At 49.8% G+C, this 26,195-nt stretch overlaps 1 protein-coding gene across 4 annotated transcripts in view; it reads left to right on the forward strand.

The window, feature by feature from the left end:
- The window catches only part of LOC119961814 (P2X purinoceptor 4-like), a 137,825-nt gene that overhangs the window by 96,911 nt on the left and 14,719 nt on the right, over positions 1-26,195 (forward strand). For all 4 annotated transcript variants that reach the window (XM_038789174.1, XM_038789202.1, XM_038789193.1 and 1 more), the window contains one exon: positions 5,503-5,596. In XM_038789174.1, the coding sequence (XP_038645102.1) occupies positions 5,503-5,596 (94 nt within the window). The remainder of the gene's footprint in view (positions 1-5,502; positions 5,597-26,195) is intronic.

Genomic DNA, 26,195 nt, shown 5'->3' on the forward strand with positions numbered 1-26,195 from the left:
TACAAATGGGATCATCGAGGACGAACGGCCTGTGGTGTTGCTGATGGCCTGCAGTGGCCTTTATGAACAGCCTCATAAAGAGCCTCACCCACCCGATTACACCGTATTCATGGTTGTTCGTTGTGTTGGTGACCCTGGTAGGGGAGCATTTTGACCCAAAACCGCTTTAATCATCAGGCATTTCTGATTTCATACAGCTACTCAGGTCCAGTCAGAGTCGACCAGCGACCTCCCAGCCTGCCTCCGCAAATTGGCTGAAATTTGAATTTTGCGCCATACTCAAAGAGACGTTGCAAGACAGGTTTGTGTGTGGAATCTGCGATAGCGACATGCAGAGAAAATTGCTGACTGTGACTGTCCTGACATTACAGCGCACTTTGGTAATCACCATTTCCTGAGGGAGTGTGGAACAAGGGGTCCAAGAGCTCCAAGGAATGGCAGTGCTGATCATGGCTGCCAAGTTGTACGCCGCTCGGATTCTACCCAGGAAGCAGGCCCACAGGAGTGGTAGGTGCCCCGCAGGGCCCAGAGCGCCACCAAACGTTCTGTCTGGAGTTAGACATGGGTACGACGCTATTTGTGGTCAGCCACCGTACCTTCAACCATATCCGATCCAGCCTCCAGATGCTTGTCCTCCGGGCCACCAATGCCGAGGACCGAGCAATTTCACCCATTGCCTCTGCCAGGGTCCAACAACGGGCACCGCTATTAGCAGCGTACAAGTATATATTGGAACACCGGTCCGGGTCAGAAATTCGGCAAGCTGGTGCATTGAGACACTTCCTTCTTCCCACCAGGTCGCCTGCACCGGCGTCAGTCGACGCGGTCATCACTGCCCTCCATTTTATGGATTTCTTGATGGTCACACATCCTGATTCCGTGGCTGGACTCAGACAGACTTGCAGTTGTTCTGGGTGCAACACATCATCCAATCGAACACCGCGCTTTGCCAGGGGATTTGAAGGCGTACACCAACAAGATATTCAAACTGAGCATCGAGGATGGTGTCATTCTGTGGGGAATGTGCATTATTGTTCCTGAGCGTGGACGTGCGCCACTCCTGCAGGACCTCCACAACAGACACCCAGTGGTGTTAAAAATGAGGATGTTAGCCCATAGCTTTTTATGGTGGCCAGGCATTGGTGCTGACATAGAGAAGGTGGCCCAGCATTGTACACAGTGCCAAGAGCATCAGAACCTGCCGCCAGGAGGGCTGGTTTAGCACACTGGGCTAAATCGCTGGCTTTTAAAAGCAGACCAAGAGAGGCCAGCAGCACGGTTCAATTCCCGTACCAGCCTCCCCGAACAGGCGCCGGAATGTGGCGACTAGGGGCCTTTCACAGCAACTACATTGAAGCCTACTTGTGACAATAAGCAATTTTCATTTCATTTTCAGTGGCGTTGCTCCACCAATGGAAGTGGCCGGGCTGTCCTTGGTCCTGCCTCCACATAGATTTTGTGGGACCGTTCCAAGGAACGATGTTCCTCATAGTCATGAACACTCACTCAAAGTGGATGGAGGTAACAACAGCTCGGGCCACCATCGACAGGGATTCCAGAGGTGCTGGTCTCAGTCAATGGAATGGATTTCATGAGTGCAGAGTTTGGGGCGTTCATGATCACGACTAGCATCTGACACATGCATACTGCCCCATACCACGCGGCACCAAATGGATTAGTGGAGGGAGCGGTCCAGACATTCAAGTTCCGAATGAAAAAACAGATCTTGGGTTCCTGGAATACTCGAGTGGTGTGGTTCCCTTTATTGCGACTGGACGATGCCGCACGCCACAACAGGGGTCGCTGCAGCCGAATTACTGATGGGTCACTGCCTTCACACTTGGTTGAGTTTTGTTATCATGGACATTGCCAGAAAAGTCCGCCAGGTCCAGGTAAGAACTGAGGCTGACATAGGGCGGCGTATGCCTTGTGCACATTCGCTTTGGGAGATCCGGTGCACGGTTGCAACTTTTGTGAGGGCGCCATGTGGATCCCAGGTGTCGTGTTAGCCCAGACGGGGCCAGTCTCTTACTGAGTATGAGAAAAGGGGCGCGAGTCTAATCAATACGTGGATCACCTCTGTGGGCACATCGCCTTCACGCCAGATTCTGGACGTTCCTGACCAGACTTGCCCACAACTCGCGTTGCCACCCCCACCACCATTGGCTCCGGTTGTGTCAGCCATGGAAAAGCCGGATTCGGCCGTTGGGAACACCGAGATGCCGGACAAGGCCCTGCGAAGCGCCGATTCCAAAACCGACATGGACATATTGCCACCGCCAGAGCCCATCGTGACAGCATCCATGGCCACCTCAGTTCCGCTGATTCTGCCAAGGTTCTCTATGCTAAAATATGCTCCCCAGTTCAGTTTACGCCTCCGGATGCCACGATGTCGGTCCCTGAAGGCAGTTCCCGGGCTAAGAAAACTAGAGGTTCCTTGGACCCACTCATGGATGTGGCCATTTCTCCGGACTTGAGGGTGTTTGGGGGGTTGGGGGGGGGGGGGGGGGGGGTGGTATAACCTTTGGCAGGTCACAGCATAAGAACTATCAGATTCCCCGTGACCTCCACAGAGTACGAACTTTCCCGGTAATGGGGCAGGGCTTCTCTTTAACAAGGGAAAGGCTCACTATAAAACCCCGACCGAGGGAGACCCTTCGGGGATTGGAGATTCTTGTATAGCGTAAATAAACCTAACCTTTGTTTTCTACCGGCTTGGTCAATGCCTGCTACTTGGCAGATTCTACAGAAATGCAGGTGTCCAGGACCATGATGCCTAATCTATATCAGTCATAGCTACTCTTGGACATAAATCCCTGTGCTTGACGAGTGGAAAGGAAGAGAAATTAGCTATGTTCATGCTCCTTATGAAAGGTCATCAACCTGAAAGGTTAACTCTGCTTCTCTCTCCATCAATGCTGCCTGACCTGCTGAATATTTTCAGCATTTTTTGTTTTAATTTTACATTCTCATTTAGTGATTGTAGATGGAATGTATACTTGTGGATGTTACAGGAAGTCAGGATTGGATTTGACTGTGAATGGCTGACTCGTCTGGTGACCATGCATTCAAAAGATGCTCACTTGATTGCTGTCGGTATTCATGGCACCATACCCCAATGTGAATCAGCATCTTCCAAGAGAGGAGATGCGAGAATGGTTTTATTAAAGTTTACAACTTTCAGCTGTGGAACCTGACGCAAAAAATCTTAACCACTTTACGAAGTAAAATGAATTGTTGGTTATGGGAATGAACCCTCAACCAAATCCAGATGTAATTTTGCCACTAATTTCTCCCTCTAAAACCTCATCTGAGTTGCCATTCTGTAAGCTACATGGTATTAACAAGATACTCGGCTCAGGGCGTCACGTGGCACAGTGGTTAGCATTGCTGCCTACGGTGCTGAGAACCCGGGTTCGAATCCTGGCTCTGGGTCACTGTCCGTGTGGAGTTTTCACATTCGCCCTGTGTCTGTGTGGGTTTCACCCCCACAACCCAAAGATGTGCAGGTTAGGTGGATTGGCCATGCTGAATTGTCCCTTAATTGGAAAAGAAAATAATTGGGTACTCTAAATTTAAAAAAATATACTCGGCTGTATTTATTTGGGGGAAGGATCTCAACTTCTTCCCATACTTGATGCTCCCTCAGGGGTCACTGAATGATGATTTTTAGAATCCTTAGTTAAGAGGATGGAAAGCAACATCTCTTCTGGGATCAATCATTTCAGTATAGAACCTGCAAACAGATTTTTTAATGGCTATGTGGCAGAAACTCATACCTGTACTGCCCTGGACAAATGTATCATTGATACGTAGATTGGTGAAGAGAAAGTCAAGCAGGATTTTCCTTGATGTTGGTTCTCTTGCCATCTGCTGCAGCCCCAATCTGCCAGATAGCCGGCCAGCTCGTCACAAGTGATGCTACAAGCTACTCGTGGTGATAAGTCCCAAGCAGAGAACATTCAGTGTCTATGCTACCCCCAGTGCGTTTTCCACATGGAGGAATATTTATTCATCAGTTGAGGGAGGCTGCTTGGTATTAATCAACAGGAGATTTCTTTGCCTGTTTGACCTGATGCCACAGGATTTCATAGGGTCCAGACTCAATGTTGAGGACTTATAGGGCCACTCCCAACTAGTAGTATATCATTTTGCCTGTACCATAGACTGTCTATCTTACTAGTGGGACAGGACATAGCTTATGATGTGGAGTTTGAGGCATTGGCTGTAATATATAATTCTAAGGGTATGATATCAGGGTGTTGCTTGATTCGTTTGTGGGACAGCACTCCCAATTTTGACACATCCAAAATGTTAGTGAGGAGAACATTGCAGGGTCATCGAAGCTATGTGCCGTATTTGTCATATTAAATTGTGGGTGGTTCATATTATTTTGTTCTGCTTTTACTTAGTGGGTTGGCGAAGCCGAGTAGCTTGCTATTTCAGAGGGCATTTAAGAACCAATCACATTGCTGGAGTCAGACGTCAGTCAGATCTGGCAAGGGTGGTAGATTTCCTTCCCCAAACAACATTAGTCAACCCGATGAGATGTTGTGAGAATTCACAGAGATTAACTCTTTAATTCCCCCAGCTGTTATGCTGGGATTTGAACTAATCTCCACAGCATTATCAGTAGTTACATTCCCACTATGTTCCTGTTTCCGTTGATTCATGCATGCACATGAAAAAAAGTGTGACATGGTGACAATGAAAATCTTGACACCTTACAATAATCTAACATGTACATCCATCAGCTGCTGTTCAACATATTTAAGAACATGGAATAATTTAAAGTTTTTCATTTTTAATGTGCATTATACTGATGGCAGAAAATTCCAGCTTTAAAGTCAGGATAAATATATATTTTTTAAACACTCAAAACCAATCATACGTAAACACCAAAAAAAACCTGTTTCCTGCTTCGCCTAAAATTCTAGGCTTAATTTTACACCCCTTTTGAACCAGTGTAATAGCAGGAAATTTGCATAGATGATTCTTTAGCTTGACAGAGGACCATTACAATGAGTTGTGAAGCTTTTGGGTACAGAAACTGATAGTTGGGTATATAAGTGCGGGAATGATTGAGCATACCGTAATTCAGATTGGGTAACGTAACCTACATCCAAGTTTTCCCATTCTTTTATGAAGGTCTATGGGCAAAAATACATAAATTCAATTAAATATGTAGTGACTGAATGACAAAGTTCAGAAAAATCATCAGTTCCAAAATGGAAAATTTTCAAAATTGGCTTGAGAAAAAAACCATTGTGCAGTTTATCTGGCAATTCCATATTCTCACACTGCGAGGAACAGTCAGGATTGTAGACCTGTCAACACTGCTCCGTGTTTAGTGCAATTCTTCAGCATAGGGTTGGTCTTGCAATAATTACAGGGAAGGGTAAAGGTTTACAGTGTGGTTAAGGTACCCAAAAGACAACTGAAGAAAAGTCATTGCTTATATTATCCAGTAAATGAATTGTAATATTCTTTAATTAAAACCAGATTTGCTAAATACTTCATAAATATGAGTGGAATAGAAACAAGAACATTATTCAAAGCATACGGAATACGATTTGAGGTTGAAGTTTTTGGACATGTGAGTTAATATTTATTTTTATTTTAATTGCTTTGAAGAACATTAACTAAGTAATTAATATTTTGATTGTGGAGTTCTTGATCTTCAGATATAAAACTAGCCAGTCCAGTAACCAAATTTTCATAAACCTGCTACCAGGTCAAGAGAATATGGCACATTTAAAACTATTGTCAGAATTGAGGGAAGGACTCGAGGCAGTCAGCTTCGTTGAATGTCTTTGTCTCTACTCATGTGGGACACTGTGACATGACACCTTACAATAATCTAACAGATGTACATCCATAAACTGCTGTTCAACATTCCGGGGTTCCAATATCCTTATAGGGTCATCATCAGTATCTTTCAATTTGTAACTTTTAAGATGCCACTTTTTCTCTCATACTTCATATTAGAACTCTCCCCCAATAAATCACATCATCTCTACTGCTGGGATTAAATACAACAGAGATGGTTTTAGCCAAATTTATAACACAAAGTAATACCACTTGCATGTTGATATTTTAAGATTCACTTCATGCTATAATTTTGCTAAAGTACTTTAGGGAAGTCTTGCTTTGGTTTTAGTTATGCCAGTAGCAAAATAATAGTTGCCTATTTGACAAAAATGTAATGACCTCAACACCCTTCATTCAGAATAAATCACAAAGAATGGTAAATTTTATTCTTTGTGAATTTTTTTTAATAAATGTTTTTTATTGGATTTTTGAACAGAGTATAGTTGCCGTTATATACACAGGATATACACAAGTAGGCATCTGTTTGTGCCATAGAGACAATTCCGGAGGGCAATCCTCAAATGGGTGGTGTTGCCCCTCGCTTCTCCCGGACGGATTTCGCCGCCGTTGTCTTCTCATGCACACTACCGCTTCAGCCGGCCCTCCCGTCTTCCGCCTGTATTCTCCTTTTTCTCTGTTCCTGTGGATGTCAAGTTGGTTAACGTTAACCCCCGCCCCCCACCCCACCTACCTTCTTGGCTCTCCTCTATTGTTCCCTGTCTCTTCCCCGCCGTGGTTCGCCTTTCCTTCCTCTTAGATTGACCTTCCCGGTCTATCTCTCCCTCTCATGCTTTGGCTGCTTTCCCCCGGTTTTTGGCTACCTGGCTATTCTTCTGCTTGTTTGTTGGCCACAAACAAGTCCCAGAACAATTGGATGACTGGCTCCCACGTTCTGTGGAAGCCGTCGTCTGACCCTCGGATGGCGAATTTGATTTTCTCCATTTGGAGAGATTCCGAGAGGTCGGGCAGCCAGTCTGCAGCTTTAGGTTGTGCTGCTGACTGCCAGCCGAACAGTCAAGGGCGTCTGCCCTCCTCCCCAGAAATAGATCTGGCTGGTCTGAAACCCCGAAGACCGCCACTTTGGGGCATGGCTCCACCCTCACCACTTTGGACATTGCCTCGAAGAAGGCTGTCCAGTACGCGCAAGTCTGGGACAAGACCAGAACATGTGGGCATTCTTGGCCGGGCCTCCTTGGCACCGTTCACATCTATCCTCCACCTCCGGGAAGAACCTACTCAGACACGTTCTTGTTAAGTGGGCTCTGTGTACCACTTTTAGTTGCGTCAGGCTGAGCCTTGTGCACGTGGAGGTGGAGTTGACCCAATGCAGTGCTTCGCTCCAGAGTCCCCACCCTATTTTGATCCCCAGGTCCTCCTCCCATTTCATTCTTGCTGTGTCCAGTACTGTGTCGGCCCTTTCTACCAGTTGGCCATATATGTCACTACAGTTTCCTTTCTCTAACATGCTCGCGTCCAGTAACTCTTCGAGTAATCTCTGTCGTGGCGGTTGTGGGTAAGTCCTTGTCTCTGTTCGTAGGAATTTTTTGAGTTGCAGGTACCTTCGCTCGTTCCCCATGGCCAGCTGGAATTTCTCTATCAGTTCGTCCAGTGTCACGACCCTGCCGTCGGTGTATCGGTCCCTGACTGTCAGTGTCCCTCCGTCCTTCTCCACCTTTTGAAGGTGGCGTCAGTCAGTGCAGGTGTGAACCTATGGTTGTTGCAGATGGGAGCTTTGTCTGACATTTTGGTCAGGCCACCTTGCTGCCGTAGTTGATTCCAGGACTGGAGGGTTGCTATCACCACCGGGCTGCTGGAATGTTTTTGGGTGGGGATGGGAGTGCCACCGTGGTGAGGGCCCGGAGGGAGGTCTCCTTACAGGAGGCCTCTACCGCGCGCACCCTCTTGGCTTCTGGCTCCTTGATCCATCCCCTTATTCACCAGCCGTCGCCGCCCAGTGGTAGAATTCTAGGTTTTGGAGGGTTAGCCCTCCCCTTAATTTTGTTTTTTGTGAGACCTTCTTTGGGATCCTAGCATTCCCCCCCCCCCCCCCCCCACCCCCATACGAATGCCATGATTAGTTTATCTAATGCTTTGAAAAAGGCCTTGGGGATGTAGATCGGGATGGATTTGAATAGGAAGAGGTACCTGGCAGCACGTTCATTTTGATCGCCTGGACTCTCCCCACGAGGGAGTGAGGGTGTGTTCCTGTGGTGAATGTATTATGACAGCCATTCACCACTGTGTTGCATTGTACTATGTTGTTGCCCTTGTGGGCTCCGCCCCTGGCTCTGCCCCCTTGAGGGGAGGTATATAGAGCTGCTGCCCTGCAGGCGGCTCTTCGGACAGAGCAGTCGCAGGCAGGCACAGTTCTAGCTGATTAAAGCCACAGGTCACTTCAACTCTCCGTCTTGTGTGGTTGATTTGATTTGATTTGATTTATTATTGTCACATGTATTAGTGTCGTGGAAATCATAATAAAGACAAATTCCTTGAGGTTCGATTTAAGGAAATTTATTGACACAAATATACTTGTGGAGAGAGAGTGCCCCAGCCGCAAAAGCCAGTGCACTGCACTGAGTTATGCAGTCGAAAACCATTATATTTATAGTGTGAAATAAACAACTTTGAAGAGATAAAGCTTGGGAACATACGCAAGAGGAAATATGAATGTTTTGCCCTTGGTTTAAAAACAATTCAAGTACGCATTTTGTTGTCCTTCGGAAGAACAACTTATTATCATAATAAGGCCGAGTAAAAGATACTAAGCAGTATTTAGGTTACATTACTTGACCTGCTTATTTTCGCTCAAAAGCAGTGTTAAAATATAGTCAATATTCCCAGCATGCTTCTAAGTTGGTAAATCATTAACTTCCCTTCCACAATTAGTATATAGTGAAAAGTATTGTTTCTTGCATGCTGTACAAACAATGCATACCGTACATAGGGAAGGAAGGATAGACTGCAGAATATAATGTTACAGCTATAGCAAGGTGTAGAGAAAAGATCAACTTAGTACGAGGTAGGTCCATTCAAAAGTCTGATGGCAGTAGGGAAGAAGCTGTTCTTGAGTCGGTTGGTACGTGATCTCAAACTTTGGTATCTTTTTCCTGATGGAAGAAGAAGGTGGAAGAGAGTATGTCCGGGGTGCGTGGGGTCCTTAATTATGCTGGCTGCCTTTCTGAGGCAGCGGGAAATTATAGATAGAGTCAATGGATTGGAGGCTGGTTTGCGTGATTCACGACCTTTTGTAGTTTCCTGCAGTCTTGGCCAGAGCAGGATTGATGGTCGCATCAGTTCCATCGTTGCAGGTCCTTTTTTACTTCCTCTGTCAGACTGGTGAGGTTCCATTTGTGGATCCCTTTCCAGTCATGGGCTATTCAGGTAGCGGAATTTGTGTCAGGCTTGTTTAAATGGCAGTCCTATTATACTCCTCGGGGACATCAGGCAAGTCCCATTTAGCACTGGTCCCCACAAACGGTGGGGCTGGTTTAGTTCGCTGAGCTAAATTGCTGGCTTTGAAGGCAGACCAAGGCAGGCCAGCAGCACGGTTCGATTCCCGTACCAGCCTCCCCGGACAGGCGCTGGAATGTGGCGACTAGGGGCTTTTCACAGTAACTTCATTGAAGCCTACTCGTGACAATAAGAGATTTAATTTTCATTTCATTTTTCATATTAGTGCTGCCCCACCTACTTGTGGGCGTACCGGGAAGATCTCGCTTTTGCTCATGTTGAGTTTCTAGCCTGTTGCTTGTTATGCTCTCTCCTTAATTGGCTCTGTTTATGGCGGTTAATATGGTCGCTGTCCTTAATTCTAATTACGTTTTCTCAAGAGTCACCAGGTATCTTTTCGATACCGCCACAAGGTTCAAAACCGAATACTGATCAAAGACTCAATACACCAGTTAGTAAGTTCAAAATCAATGCTCATTTATTTACACACAGTCCATTATACTCATGCACAAACTCTAGCAACTAAACTATCACTACTACTAAAAGCCTATACTTAGCTTTGGGTGCTCACTCAGTCAGAGAAACAATGGCCGTTGTCCGGTTCTGAGGCTGCTAGCATCGAATTTGTATAGAATAGTAGCTAGGAGGGTCTATCTCATAGCGTGCGTTGACTTTGGATTTACTTGTCTGGTGCAGCTGCTAGACAGGTCTCTCGCTGCTGAGAGCCAAGGCCAAGAAGAACGATTCTGACTTGGGGGCTTCTTTTTATACCCCAAAGGGGCTTCACGCGCTTTTGGGCGGGCCTTGAACTTGGCCCCAATTAATTGGACCATAACCTAATCATCGGTATTGATTTTCTCCAATAAAGGGGTGGCTGCCTGATCGCTGGGCTCGCTAGGTGACCGTTGGCCTGCTTTGTTTTAGTCTCCACTGGCGCCGGGGTCTCTGCTTTGGTACCGTTTGCTTAAATGTTTCTCTTTTGTCCCTGGAGATAGCTCATTAGTATGCTAATTGCTTTGCAGTATCGGTCTTGTCTGGGAGCTGCAAACTCCAATCCACAGACAAACCTTGCACTTGCCTGCTTTCTTAGCATTGTCCAATTTTCCCTTCATTCTCTGCAACTGTCCATTTTGTAATTGGGACGTGGCCACCCCAGATGGCTACAAGCCCGAAAAGGCGCCAAACTCTTTCAGGAGCGCGATGAAATGAAAATCGCTTATTGTCACGAGTAGGCTTCAATGAAGTTACTGTGAAAAGCCCCTAGTCGCCACATTCCGCCGCCTGTCCGGGGAGGCTGGTACGGGAATCAACCGTGCTGCTGGCCTGCTTGGTCTGCTTTAAAAGCCAGCGATTTAGACCAGTGAGCTAAACCAGCCGATGATTCTGTCCAAGCTACTTTGTGGGTCCGAAATGTAGAGGAATAGGTCATCTGCACAGAGTGAGACTCTGTGCTCTCTGCCGCCCCGTCGGATCCCCCTCCAGCTTTTTGCCGCTCTGAGCGCAATTGCTAGTGGCTCGATTGCTTGAGCGAACAGCAGCGGGGAAAGTGGGCATCCTTGTCTGGTGTCCCTGTGCAGCTGGAAGTATTGGAGGTCGGTGTTGTTTGTCCGTACGCTCGCCATGGGAGGATGTATAGTTCTACCCAGGAGGTAAATCCTGTTCCAAGCCCGAACCGCTCCAGTACCTCTATGAGGTATTTCCATTAGACTCTGTCGAAGGCCTTTTCTGCGTCGAGGGAGACGATCACCTCTGGTGTCCTCTCCCCGGAGGGGGTCATTATCACGTTCAGTAGGCACCTGATGTTGGAGGTAAGCTGTCTACCTTTGACAAAGCCCATCTGGTCCTCTGCGACCACCTCTGGCACGCAGTCTTCTAAGCCTTTTGGCTAGAATCTTGGCCAGTATTTTGGCATCTGCGTTCAGCAGTGAGATGGGTCTGTGTGACCCACATTCCATTGGGTCTTTATCTTTTGTGATGAACGGTATTAATAACTGCTGTAAACGGTACCTGACCTTTAATACCTTGCCCCTTTAATATGCTTGGAACCCTGGGGGACTCCGCCTCTGGCTACGCCCCCAGGAAACGGTATATAGGATAAGGCTTCATGTGGTGAGCACACTTCTCTCGGATGCTGTTCAGTTCTCTGTAGATTAAAGCCTTTTGATTACCGACCTCGCTCTCGCGTCGTAATTGAGGGTGCCTCAATTTAATCTACAGACACATCAAGATGGACAGTGCTCTAAAACCGGAGAAACCCAACCTGGACCCCAGGAGCCCCGGAAATTTGTTTCGAGGACTATCTGGACTCCTCAACGACTGATGTCGACAGCGCTCGCAAGCTGCGTTTACTACATGGCCGGGTGGGCCACTGACTCTCCGCCGTGATCGAGAACGCTACGACCTATGACGCGGCGGTCAAAATACTGTAAGAAATGCTTCATAAGAACATGAACATAAGAACTAGGAGCAGGAGTAGGCCATCTGGCCCCTCGAGTCTGCTCCACCATTCAATGAGATCATGGTTGATCTTTTGTGGACTCAGCTCCACTTTCCGGCCCGAACACCATAACCCTTAATCCCTTTATTCTTTAAAAAACTATCTATCTTTACCTTAAAAATATGTAATGAAGGAGCCTCAACTGCTTCACTGGGCAAGGAATTCCATAGATTCACAACCCTTTGGGTGAAGCAGTTCCTCCTAAACTCAGTCCGAAATCTACTTCCCCTTATTTTGAGGCTATGTCCCCGAGTTCTGCTTTCACCCGCCAGTGGAAACAACCTGCCCGCATCTATCCTATCTATTCCCTTCATAATTTTAAATGTTTCTATAAGATCCCCCCCTCATCCTTCTAAATTCCGACGAGTACAGTCCCAGTCTACTCAACCTCTCCTCATAATCCAACCCCTTCAGCTCTGGGATTAACCTAGTGAATCTCCTCTGCACATCCTCCAGTGCCAGTATGTCCCTTCTCAAGTAAGGAGACCAAGACTGAACACAATACTCCAGGTGTGGCCTCACTAACACCTTATACAATTGCAACATAACCTCCCTAGTCTTAAACTCCATCCCTCTAGCAATGAAGGACAACATTCCATTTGCCTTCTTAATCACCTGTTGCACCTGTAAACCAACTTTCTGTGACTCATGCACTAGCACACCCAGGTCTCTCTGCAAAGCGACATGCTTTAATATTTTATCGTTTAAATAATAATCCCGTTTGCTGTTATTCCTACCAAAATGGATAACCTCATATCTGTCAACATTGTATTCCATCTGCCAGACCCTAGCCCATTCACTTAACCTATCCAAATCCCTCTGCAGACTTCCAGTATCCTCTGCACTTTTCGCTTTACCACTCATTTTAGAGTCATCTGCAAACTTGGACACATTGCCCTTGGTCCCCCAACTCCAAATCATCAATGTAAATTGTGAACAATTGTGGGCCCAACACGGATCCCTGAGGGACACCACTAGCTACTGATTGCCAACCAGAGAAACACCCATTAATCCCCACTCTTTGCTTTCTATTAATTAACCAATCCTCTATCCATGCTACTACTTTACCCTTAATGCCATGCATCTTTATCTTATGCAGCAACCTTTTGTGTGGCACCTTGTCAAAGGCTTTCTGGAAATCCAGATATACCACATCCATCGGCTCCCCATTATCTACTGCACTGGTAATGTCCTCAAAAAATTCCACTAAATTAGTTAGGCATGACCTGCCCTTTATGAACCCATGCTGCGTCTGCCCAATGGGACAATTTCTATCCAGATGCCTCACTATTTCTTCCTTGATGATAGATTCCAGCATCTTCCCTACTACCAAAGTTAAGCTCACTGGCCTATAATTTGCTGCTCTCTGCCTACCTCCTTTTTTAAACAGTGGTGTCACGTTTGCTAATTTCCAATCCACCGGGACCACCCCAGAATCTAGTGAATTTCGGTAAATTATCACTAGTGCATCTGCAATTTCCCATGCCATCTCTTTTAGCACTCTGGGGTGCATTCCACCAGGGCCAGGAGACTTGTCTATCTTTAGCCCCATTAGCTTGCCCATCACTACCTCCTTAGTGATAACAATCCTCTCAAGGTCCTCACCTGCCATAGCCTCATTTCTATCAGTCGCTGGCATTTTATTTGTGTCTTCCACTGTGAAGACCGACCCAAAAAACCTGTTCAGTTCCTCAGCCATTTCCTCATCTCCCATTATTAAAACTCCCTTCTCATCCTCTAAAGGACCAATATTGACCTTAGCCACTCTTTTTTGTTTTATATATTTGTAAAAACTTTTACTGTCTGTTTTTATATTCTGAGCAAGTTTACTCTCATACTCTATCTTACTCTTCTTTATAGCTTTTTTAGTAGCTTTCTGTTGCCCCCTAAAGATTTCCCAGTCCTCTAGTCTCCCAGCAATCTTTGCCACTTTATATGCTTTTTCCTTCAATTTGATACTCTCCCTTATTTCCTTAGATATCCACGGTCGATTTTCCCTCTTTCTACCGTCCTTCCTTTTTGTTGGTATAAACCTTTGCTGAGCACTGTGAAAAATCGCTTGGAAGGTTCTCCACTGTTCCTCAACTGTTCCACCATAAAGTCTTTGCTCCCAGTCTACCTTAGCTAGTTCTTCTCTCATCCCATTGTAATCTCCTTTGTTTAAACACAAAACACTAGTATTTGATTTTACTTTCTCACCCTCCATCTGTATTTTAAATTTCACCATATTGTGATCGCTCCTTCCGAGAGGATCCCTAACTATGAGATCATGAATCAATCCTGTCTCATTACACAGGACACGATCTAGGACCGCTTGTTCCCTCGTAGGTTCCATTACATACTGTTCTAGGAAACTATTGTGGATACATTCTATAAACTTCTCCTCAAGGTTGCCTTGACCGACCTGGTTAAACCAATCGACATGTAGATTAAAATCCCCCATGATAACTGCTGTACCATTTCTACATGCATCAGTTATTTCTTTGTTTATTGCCTGCCCCACCATAACGTTACTATTTGGTGACCGATAGACTACTCCTATCAGTGACTTTTTCACCTTACTATTCCTGATTTCCACCCAAATGGATTCAACCTTATCCTCCATAGCACCGATGTCATCCCTTACTAACGAGGTACATGACAGACATTTGTTCTCAACTGCAGCGAGTTTCCACGAGTTTGTGGATAGACTAACTGCGCTCGCGAGGAACTGCAACCACAAAGCAGTGACGGCAGAAGACCACAGGAACTTGCAAATTTGCGACGCCCTTGTGTCTGGTATCAGGTATTCGTACATCCGGCAGCGGCTCCTAGAAGACAGGGCAAAGGATCTCCAGGGCACGGTAACGCTCGCCTCTTCTCTCGAAACGGCCCACCGTAACCTCCGTACGTACTCCGCGGACCTTGCGAACCCCTCTCGATCCCCTGCAGACTCAGCCACGCTACAGGCCTGTGCCGCGCGGCGATCCGCTCACTCCGGGGGTTCCATATGCTATTTCTGTGGGCAAGGCCAGCACCCACGTCAGCGTTGCCCGGCCCGCTCCGCTCCGCGATCTGCAACGACTGCGGGAAGAAAGGGCACTTCGCTAAAGTCTGCCTGGCTGGGCCCAAAGGCCACAAACGAAACCCTCACCAGGCCCTGAAATCAAGCTCCTGGTCTCACAGACCCCGCAACGCGGCCGCGCTGCGGCCGGGCACGCCCACTTCCGACGTGTCATTGACCTCGTGCGAGTCGCCATCTTGGCGGCGGCCATCTTCGAAACCCGACACGTTCGACCGGCGGCGGGAGGCCATCTTGTGACTCCGGGCGGCCATTTTGTGAGTTCGACTCTGACGGCCCGCAACTAGGAGCGATCACACTCGATCAATCGCGGCCAAAGCACCTGCGGAACTCAATGATGCAGGTTCAAGTCAACGGCCACGACACTCCCTGCCTATTCGACTCCGGGAACACGGAGAGCTTTATCCATCCAGACAGGGTAAGGCGCTGCTCCCTGCGCACCCATCCCGACTCCCAAACTATTGCCCTCGCTTCGGGGTCCCACTCGCTACAAATCACGGGGTATTGTGTCGCTGACCATGCAATGCAAGGCGCTGAATACACCCGATTTAAACTCTTCATCCTCCCTCGCCTCTGCGCCCCTCTGCTGCTCGGTCTGGACTTTCAGTGCAGCCACCGGAGCCTGACACTGAAGTCCGGCGGACCCCTGCCCCCACTCACGGTCTGCAGCCTGGCGACATTCAAAGTTGCGCCACCCTCCCTCTTCGCGAACCTCACTCCCGACTGTAAGCCCGTCGCCACCAGGAGTCGCCGGTACAGTACCCAAGACATGACTTTCATCAAGTCAGAGGTTCAGCGGCTACTAAAAGAGGGGGTCATAGAGGCCAGCAACAGCCCTTGGAGCGCTCAAGTATTGGTAGTCCGCTCCGGGGAAAAGCAGCGAATGGTCATGGTTTATAGCCAGACCATAAACCGCTTTATGCAACTTGATGCGTATCCACTTCCCCGCATAGCAGAAATGGTGACTCACATCACCCAGTATCGGGTATTCTCCACGGTCGACCTTAAATCGGCCTATCATCAACTCCCTATCCGCCCAGAGGACCGCCCCTACATGGCTTTCGAAGCAGCCGGTCGACTGTTTCACTTCCTCAGGGTCCCTTTTGGTGTCACAAACGGAGTCTCCGTTTTCCAGAGGACAATGGATCATATGGTGGCCCAGTACGGCTTACGGGCCACCTTCCCGTACTTGGACAACGTCACCATCTGCGGCCATGATCAGCAGGACCACGATGCAAACCTGAGGAGGTTCCTCCAGACTGCCCGGGCCCTCAACCTCACGTACAACAAAGAGAAAGGCGTGTTTCACACAACCCGGCTAGCCATCCTCGGCTACGTCGTGGACAATGGGGTCCTAGGCCCAGACCCCGACCGCATGCTTCCCCTTAAGGAACTTCCCCTTCCCCGTAGCCTCAAGGCACTCAAACAGTGCTTGGGGCTTTTCTCCTATTACGCCCAGTGGGTCCCCAGATATGCGGACAAAGCCCGACCACTCATTAAAACCACGTTTTTTCCCCTGACGGCTTTCAGCCGTATCAAGGCCGACATCATCAAGGCCGCCATGCACGCGGTGGACGAAGCCATCCCCTTCCAAGTAGAAAGCGACGCATCAGACGTCGCCCTGGCTGCTACCCTCAACCAGGCAGGCAGGCCAGTAGTGTTCTTCTCCCGAACCCTCAACGCCTCAGAAATCCGGCACTCTGCAGTCGAGAAGGAGGCACAAGCCATAGTGGAGGTCGTGCGGCACTGGAGGCACTACCTAGCCAGTAGGAGGTTCACCCTCGTCACTGACCAACGGTCGGTCGCCTTTATGTTCGATAACGCACAACGGGGCAAAATAAAGAATGACAAAATTCTGAGGTGGAGAATAGAGCTCTCCACCTATACGTACGATATTAAATATCGCCTGGGGAAGCTCAATAAGTCCCCAGATGCCCTGTCCCGCGGCACGTGCGGCAATGTGCAATTGGACAGCCTGAGATCCATCCACGATGACTTCTGCCACCCGGGGGTCACCCGGCTTGCCCAATTAATCAAGTCCCGCAACCTACCCTACTCCACAGAGGAGGTCAAGGCCATGACTAAGGCATGCCAGATCTGTGCGGAATGCAAACCGCAATTCTATCGACCAGACAAGGCCCGCTTGATAAAGGTCTCTGGGCCCTTTGAGCAACTAAGTGTGGACTTCAAAGGGCCCCTCCCGTCCACCAACCGCAACATCTATTTCCTCACCGTCATCGGTGAGTTCTCCCGCTTCACTTTTGCTGTCCCCTGCCCCGATATGACCTCGGCCTCCGTGATCAAGGCACTGCACAGCATCTTCACACTGTTTGGTTTCCCCGCTTATATCTACAGCGGCCGGGGTACATCGTTCATCAGCGATGAGCTGCGTCGGTACCTGCTCAGCAAGGGCATCGCCTCGAGCAGAACGACAAGCTATAACCCGCGGGGAAACGGGCAAGTGGAGAGGGAGAACGCGACAGTTTGGAAGGCTGTCCTCCTAGCCCTACGGTCAAGGAGTCTCCCAATCACCCGCTGGCAGGAGGTCCTACCCGATGCCCTGCATTCCATTAGGTCGCTCCTCTGTATGGCCACGATCGAGACCCCTCACAATCATTTGTTTGTCTTCCCCAGGAAGTCCACCTCTGGGGTCTCACTTCCACCCTGGCTGACGACTCCGGGTCCAGTCCTACACAGGAGACACGTGAGGAGCCATAAAATGGATCCAATAGTCGAGAGAGTCCACCTGCTGCACGCAAGCCCTCAATATGCCTACGTCGAGCACCCCGACGGCAGGCAGGACACTGTCTCCCTGCGAGACCTGGCACCTGCTGGCTCTCCCACCGACCCCACCGACTCTCCCACCGACCCCGACGTTTTCCCCACCGACCCCCCCCCCTTCTACCGACGCTCCCCACCCCGCACCGACCGCCGACTCCGACAGCGCCCCCCCCCCCCATAGCGCCCCCTGCCCCCCAGCCGGTGCCAGCACTGATCACCCTAATCACCTCTGATACCCCCTCCAAGGCGGGCAAAGGGTCAGTCAACCGTGCTCCCGGATATACCACCATCGGAACCGACCGCATCCACGGCGCCACCACCGGAGCAGCGAAAGTCAGCACGGACGATCAGACCACCACAAAGACTGAACTTATAACTCCACTTCACCCCTGACGGACTATGTGTGTTTTTTTTTAAACGGGTGAATGTGATGAACGGTATTAATAACTGCTGTAAACGGTACCTGACCTTTAATACCTTGCCCCTTTAAGATGCTTTTAACCCTGGGGGACTCCGCCTCTGGCTACGCCCCCAGGAAACGGTATATAGGATAAGGCTCTATGTGGTGAGCACACTTCTCTCGGATGCTGTTTAGTTCTCTGTAGATTAAAGCCTTTTGATTACCGACCTCGCTCTCGCGTCATAATTGAGGGTGCCTCATCTTTCTTGGGTATCAGCAAGATTGAGGCCTGTGCTAACGTGGGTGGCAGTGTGCCCTTAGCCAGTGAGTCTGTGAACATCTCCCGCAGATGCGGGGCCAGTGCTGTCGCAAATTTTTTGTAGAGGTCCGCCGGGAATCCGTCCGGTCCCGGCGCCTTCCCCGTCTGCATGGAGCTAATGCTGTCCATGATCTCTCCCAGTGCTAGTGGTGCTTCCAGGCCCCATTTTCTGCTCTCCCCTATGACTGGTATGCCCAGTCCATCAAGGAACCGTTTCATCCCAGACTCCCCCATTGGGGGCTCTGAGGTGTACAGCCCTTAGTAAAAGGCCCTGAATGCTTTGTTGATCTTTTCTGCTCTGTTTCTAATGTGCCTCTAGTATCCCTGATTTGTGCAATTTCTCTGGTGGGCTGCCTGCTTTCTCAGCTGGTGTGCCAGCAGGCGGCTAGCTTTGTCTCCATGTTCGTATAGTGTCCCACGTGCTTGGCGGAGTTGAAGCACTGCTTTCCTGGTGGACAGCAGATCAAAGTTCCTTTGTAACGCTTTCCTCTCCGCCAGGAGCTCTACAGGTGGGGCCTCGGAGTATTTACGGTCTACCTCCAGTATGGAGTCAACCAGCTGCTGCCTAGCCGCCCTTTCCTCCATATCTGTTCGCGCTTTGAAAGCGATGATTTCCCCTCTTAGTACAGCCTTTAGCGCTTCCCAGAAGGTGGAGGGCGAGATCTCCCCGTTCTGATTGTTCTCGGTATACTCTTCTATGGCCTGCGATATCTTTTCGTTGAAGACCTTGTCAGCTAGTAGGGCAACGTCCAATCGCCATGTGGGGCGTAGGGCCTTGCCCGTTTCCAGCCGCGCGTCCATGTAGTGCGGAGCGTGGTCTGCTATCACAATTGCGGAGTATTCCACTTTGTCTATACCCGGAAGCACCGTTTTCCCCACCACAAAGAAGTCAATCCTGGTGTATACGTTGTGTACTGGGGAGAAGAAGGAAAACTCCTTCTCCCCTGGGTGGGCGAACCTCCAGGGGTCCACCGGTCCCATCTGTTCCATAAAGTGACCGAGTTCCCTTGCCATGATTGAGGTTTTCCCTGTCTTGGGGTTTGATCTGTCAGTCGCTGGGTCCTGTACACAGTTGAAGTCCCCCCCCCCACCCCATGATTAGCCGGTGCGTCACTATGTCAGGGATTTCTGCCATGGTCTTCTTGATGAAGCTTGTGTCGTCCCAGTTGGGTGCGTACACGTTAACTAGTACTACCGGTGCTCCATCCAGGGTCCAGCTAACCATGACGTACTGTCCCCCTGGGTCCGTAACCGTCTTTGTCGCCCTAAACATCGTCCATTTGCTGATCAGTATTGCCACTCCCCTGGCCCTCGTCCCATAACAGGAATATTAGGTCTGTCCCACCCAGCCCTTTCTTACCCGCAGTCGGTCCTGCTCTCTTGGGTGTGTCTCTTGAAGGAAGGTTATGTCTGCCTTCATGTTTCTTAGGTGGTTGAGGACTCTGGATCTTTTCACTGGGCTGTTGAGTCCCTTTATGTTCCAGGTGACTATCCTGGTGGGGACTTCTGTCCCCTCGCTCCTGTAGGATTAACCATATTCACCTGGTGGACGTGCCCCTGCCGTCCGGGGTTCCCCCTTGTTAGGGGGCCATCCAGGATGGCCGCTGTCACTGCTCTCTCCATGATGTCAGGTCCCTGCGCTCCGGGGTTTCCCTTTGTCCAGGAGGCACCCGACATGGCCGCCCACGATGCGTCCGCCACGCAGGTAGCCCCCTGCACTCTGGGGTCTCCCTTCGCCCAGAGGCCGTACTGGGTGGATGCTTGCAGCTATTCCTTGTTCCGAGCCCTTGGTTGTGGCACTCTGTAGCCCTTTTCCTTTTCTAGCCTCGTTTTTCTCCCTCCGTCCCTGTGTTCCACCCCACCCCTGCGCCCCCCCTCCAGTCTCTCCTTTTCCTCCGCCTTTCTCCCCCTCTCCCGTATATCCCTCATTTGTCCCTCTTTCCCGGTTTGCTCTCCCGCCTCTGTTGAGTAGTCTCCCTCTCTCTGCCTGGCGCCGTCCCCTGTTCGGGGGTCGCTGCGGCCCTGCTTATTTGCATGTCCCCAGTGCTAGCTTTCTTGTGAGTGCGATGCCCCCCCCCCCCCCCCCCCCTCGGGAGTAACTGTCTCACTTCTCCGCCGCCCAGCCTCTGCGTTTTTCGGCCCGCTCTTCCCCCGTCCTACCCTGCGTTCCCCCCCCCCCGTTTGCTCTCCCTTCTTCGCTACTCTCTTACCCTCATGCTGGGACCTGGTTTGTGCCGGTTTGTTGGGTAGCAGTTTGCTTTTTGTTCAGGGTGCGCTTGCCATGTTGGGGGTGGGGGGGGCCTGGCATTGCCTCACACCCCCCGTCAGCGTGTTGCTGCCCCTTGCCAGGGGCCCCTTATTTCTACCCTCGCTGTTGGTTTTCCAGCCCGTGTTCCTCGATAAACTTGTTTGCGTTGGTGGGGACTGTAAAGAAATACTCTCTTTCTTGGTATGTGACCCAGAGTTTTGCTGGGTACAGCATACCAAAGTGCATATTGCTCTTGTGAAGTTCGCTCTATTGAATTCGGCCCGTCTCCTGGCGAGGTCTGCTCCAATGTCCTTGTACACTCGAATGAATTGTCCTTCCCATTTGCAGGTTCTGTTTTGCCTGGCCCAGCGGAGGATTGTTTCCCTGACTTTGTACGGGTGCAGTTTAGCTATGACTGCCCTCGGGTGTTCCCCCGCCCTGGGCTTCCGATGCAGCGACCGGTGTGCTCTGTCCATTTCTGGTGGGTTGGGGAAAGTTTCTCTCTCCACTAAGTTGCCCAGCATCTCGGCCACGTAGGCCATGGGGTTCCTACCCTCGATCCCTTCTGGTAGGCCCACTATCCTGACATTGTCTTTTTCAGCGGTTTTCCTGGTCATCCATCCTGCCCTTCAGGCTCCATTGCTTGTGCCCAGTCTCGCCACCTCCTTCTCCGGGGCTGTGATCCGGTCGCTCATGTCAGTCGCGGCATTTTCCAGCTCCTTAATGGTCGCCTTTTGGGTTTCCAGTTTCTCCTCTGGGGCTTCCAGTTCTCTGCTCTGCCCAGGGCGGGCTGCACCTCCGCCAGGGCCTTGGCCATTGCTGCCTGTACTGCGGCCTCTATGTCTGCTTTGGTCCCTGCCTTGCTTTCTTGCTGGTGTTCTCTCAGTGCCTCGGCAAAGGCTGCCTTCCAGTTCCCCTCTGGCCCAGGGGATAGAAGCTCGTGTCTACCCAGTTCTTTTTGTTGCGGCGAGGCTTCCATTCTGCCGCTTCTTGCGCCGGTTAGCTCGTCTGAGTGGGCTCGTGTATTGCCCTGTTTGATTTTGGTGCCCTTTCTCCCTCTGCTTTGGCTCCCCTCTCGCATTTTTCCCCCCTTTTCTTTCCCCTTTTTTTTTTCCTTTTTTCCCCCCTCCTTTTTTTTTCTCCCCCACACTTCTAAAAAGATTCTTTTCAGGTAAGTTTGGTTTTGTTTTTTGAGACACGTGGAAAGAGAGGGAATTTTCCGTCCTTTTAACAGTTTTCTTTTCTAAGTCAACCCCACCCAGCTGCTTCCTGGTTTCCGGCCCCAGCTCCTCTCGCACACCTTTCGCCCCCCCCCGGGCCGTAGCTTACCGTTCCGGTCCCTTGCGGCCTCTTCTCCTTCTCCCCCGGGGGGAGCTCTCTCTTTGTGTCTTTGTCACTCGCTCTGCTCCTGAGCGCTCAGGGCTCCGACTTTGCTCCATTTCGGAGTCTGGGTAGCTGTGCGGGGGCCCAAGTCGGCCAAGTTCGCGCACTTAGGCGCAAGTTCTTCGTGAGGAATGGGACGCAACTGTGTTCCCCCCTCAGGAGCTCTTCCACCTGCGATCGCTCTCTTCCCCCGCCGGAAGTCGAATCCTATTCTTTTTGAATTTGAACATCTGTATATTTTAAGTGTACATAGAATCCCTATACTGCAGAAGGAGGCAATTCAGCCCATCAAGTCTACACCGACCCTCTGAAAGAGCATCCTACCTAAGCCCACTCCCTGGCCCTAGCCCAGTAACCCCACCTAAACAGCATATCCCTGGACATTATGGGGGCAATTTTATCATGGCCAATCCAACTAACCTGCACATCTTTGAGCTGTGTGAGGAAACCCATGCAGACATGGGGGAAAGTGCAATCTCCACAGTCACCCAAGGCTGGAATTGAACCTGGGTCCCTGGTGCCATGAGGCAGTAGTGCTAACCACTGCACCACCATGCTGCACACAGGTGGAACTATCTCTCCCACCCAAGCAGTGAGAACAGAGTATAACAGCATTCCCAAATTCCATTGTTACAAACTGTACTGAACCAAGACACAACAGAAACATTGGCAAGTCAAAATGTAGTCAGCCAGGACTAAATGTGGTATATGAATGCAGTACTATAATGGCTTCCTTGTTCAATTCTTTATGGAGGCTAAGTTCACAATAAAGTCAGTCTGAGAGTCTAAGATTGTACTTCCCTCATACCTCCTACATCATGGGCTGGACAGAAAGCAGCGTGGAAAGTTTCAAACAAAGAGCTGTGGAAAGATGAGTAGGGATTTAGAAGGCAAAAAGGTTAAGAACTTTGGAGACGACAGAGAACATCGATATAATGGTGGTTTCCAAGGATTAGCAAGGTTTTCTTTTAAGTTCATTCGTGGGATGCTGGCATTGCTGGCTTGGGCAGTATTTATTGCCCATCCCTAATTGCCCTTGAACTGAGTGGCTTGTATCTCAGAGGGCATTCAAGAGTCAATCACACTGCTGTGGATCTGTCGTATAGGCCAGACCAGGTAAGGACAGCAGATTTCATTCCCTAAAGGATATTAGTGAACCAGATGGGTTTTTACGACATCATGGTCATCATTAGACTTTTAATTCCAGATTTTTACAGAATTCAAATTTCATCAGCTGCCCTGATGGGATTCAAACCCAGGTCCCCTGAGCATTATTCTTGGTCTTTGCATGACTAGTCCAGTGGAAATACCACTATGCCCCCCCATATCCCATAAACCTAACCTATACATTCTTGGAGACTAAGGGACAATTTATATCAGGGCCAATCCACTTACCCTGTACATCTTTCCCCTGTGGGAGGAAACAGGAACACCCAGAGTAAACCCACACAGACATGAGGAGAAAGTGCAAACTCCACACAGTCACCTAAGGCTGGAATTGAACCTGGGTCCCTGTGCTGTGAGGCAGCAGTGCTAACCGTGCTGCTACTCATGGAGAAGAGATGAGCTCAATGAGGATATGGGGGGGAAAATGAAAATTAGTAGAGGAAATGAGGATTCAGAGCTGAGGAAGTGGAGGAAGCTTGGCACGGTGAAGGGTCTCAATCTTAGGTGTTGGGGGGGGGGGTGGGGGGGGTGGGAGAAGAAGAGAGACAGGGTAGAAGAGAAAAGAACCTGGGATTTATCTTTAACCTTTAGGGTGATTATGCAGTAGTAGGGATTTGATGCAATTTATTTCACCATCTGGTAAATTACGTGTGCGCTACCTATGCTCATGTCTGTTCCTCTTGAAATTGTGAGAGCAAAGATGGAAACCATACCAGGATGGTAGACTGAGATAGGAGAGAGTAAAAGTTTTGTTGGGGTCAATGGTAGTAGAGGTGGATGTGAAGAATTGGCTCAGCAATAAACAACTACACAAAGTATTGTGGCAAACCAGGAGCCAAAATTTTGGGAAGTTGGGATTTATAAAGGGCAGTTGTAAGTGACTTAGGGGACTGAAGAAAATTGACTTGGAAGGGGGCAAAATAAAAGTGAAAAATAGAACAAAGGTGGAGGGAAGAGCCTTTGATTGAAATCCTGGGAGTAGATTTCTGGTGGGGGCCATGGAGTGAGTGGTCATACATTTGGTGGCTTCCGCTCAAGGTGGAATTTTCCCCACACAATTGAGGGGTGTTTTGCTGCCGAATAGTGCATAAGCACTGAAGGATTGCAATATGGTGGGGCCAGTTTATGGCTTGCCAGACGAGCAGTGTAACAAATTGCCAGGCGGCGTGGTAGCAGTGGTTAGCACTGTTGCTTCACAGCTCCAGGGTCCCAGGTTCAATTCCCGGCTTGGGTCACTGACTGTGTGGAATCTGCACATTCTCCGTGTGTCTGGGTGGGTTTCCTCCGGGTGCTCCAGTTTCCTCCCACAAGTCCCGAAAGATGTGCTGTTAGGTGAATTGGACATTCTGAATTCTCCCGATCCGTGTCCAAGTCTGGAATCTTCCCTAAAACCTGCCTCAAAAGATCCACATCATCCCAGTTTGGGGGCATAAACATTCACTAGCACCACAGGCGTCCCATCCCATCCAATGATCACGTACCTGCCCCCAGTGTCGGCTACAATACTGCCGACCTCAAAGGCCACCCTCCTGTTGATCAGCATCGCCACTCCCCTCGTCGTCATATCCAACTCCGAGTGGCATACCTGCCCCACCCACCCCTTCCTCAGCCTCATCTGATCCTGCCGCTTCAGGTGTGTTTCCTGATGAAACTCGATATCCATATTCAAACACATAAGTGTGCGAAAACAACTGACTGTTTAACCGACCTGTTCAGCTCCCCCCCTACGTAATCAACCGTGTCAGGGAATTTCTGCCCCCCTTCCATGCCGGTCAGCCATATCCCTTCTTTACCCAGCTCCACCCGGTCCATGCCCTGCACACCTCTGGGTCTTCCCCAAAATGTCTGCCGCCATCCCTCCTTAACCAATTGCGCCACACCAGCATTTCCCACGTCAGCATCTCCACCCCCCCCCCCCCCCCCCCACATACCCAAACCACAAAAAGAACCCCGGCTCCCAGGACTTCCGTCTACCCCCTTCCCCAAATCCCCCCTCCACACCTCGAGACCCAAACATAAAAGAAAGCACTCACCCTTTCCCCATTAAATCCACTAATCGACCCATCTTGTGAACTCAATATTCCCCACATTAAACATCTCCACAGTTCAGTGTCCTCACACTCCTCCCAGTCCATGGTCTCTCAAACTCCCTCACCTCCTTCAGCATATTAAAAGAAAACTCCCAATTCTGAAAACTTTACCTCCTCGTAGAGGGCAGTCTTGATCTGGTTGTAACCAGCCCGCTGCTTGGCCAACACCACACCCAGGTCCTGGTATATTCTCAACGTGCTTACCTCCCAGGTACACGTCTTCTGCTTCGGCCTTCTCATGATTTTCTCCTTATCGAGAAAACAATGCAGCCTCGCCACCATTGCTCTCAGCGGCTTCCCCACCTTTGGGCTCCTCCTCAGCCCCTGGTCCCCGATCCACTTCGAGGGGATAGTCAAAGACCCCCTCCCCATCAGCATTTTTGCCACATATTTAGCGGCCGGCACTCCTTCGGCCCCCTCAGGCATCCCCATGAGCCAGAGATTCTACCTCCTGGAGCAATTCTCCAGGTCCTCCACCTTCTCCCTCAACCTCTTGTGGCTATCGGCCACCAGCAGCGGCTCCACCTCCAGTGAGGCCAGGCGGTCCTCGTGCTCCCACATTGACTCCTCCACCTTCTGGAATGTCAGGCTCTGCACATCCAGCCTCTGCTCCACTCCCTCAATAGCTGCCCGAAGTGACTCCATCACCTTAGCCAGGGTGGAGATTTAAACACTGTTCCGGATCCTATGTTGGACCGTTCGTGCCCCAGATCCCTGAAGGTTTCAGCTGTGGTGAGGGAGTTGATAGGGTTCATAGAACATATGGGAGGGGCAGACCCGTGGCGGTTTGGGAGGGCCAAGGGGTTTTCGTACTTTTCACATGGGCACCAGGTGTACTCGCGGATAGATTTCTTTGTACTGGATAAGGCGCTTTGGTGGGAGTGGTTGGTTTGGAGTATTCGGCGATCATGTGCCGCACTGGGTGAAT

The sequence above is a fragment of the Scyliorhinus canicula genome, chromosome 1, assembly GCF_902713615.1.
Source record: "Scyliorhinus canicula chromosome 1, sScyCan1.1, whole genome shotgun sequence".
In the NCBI taxonomy this organism is placed as follows: Eukaryota; Metazoa; Chordata; class Chondrichthyes; order Carcharhiniformes; family Scyliorhinidae; genus Scyliorhinus; species Scyliorhinus canicula.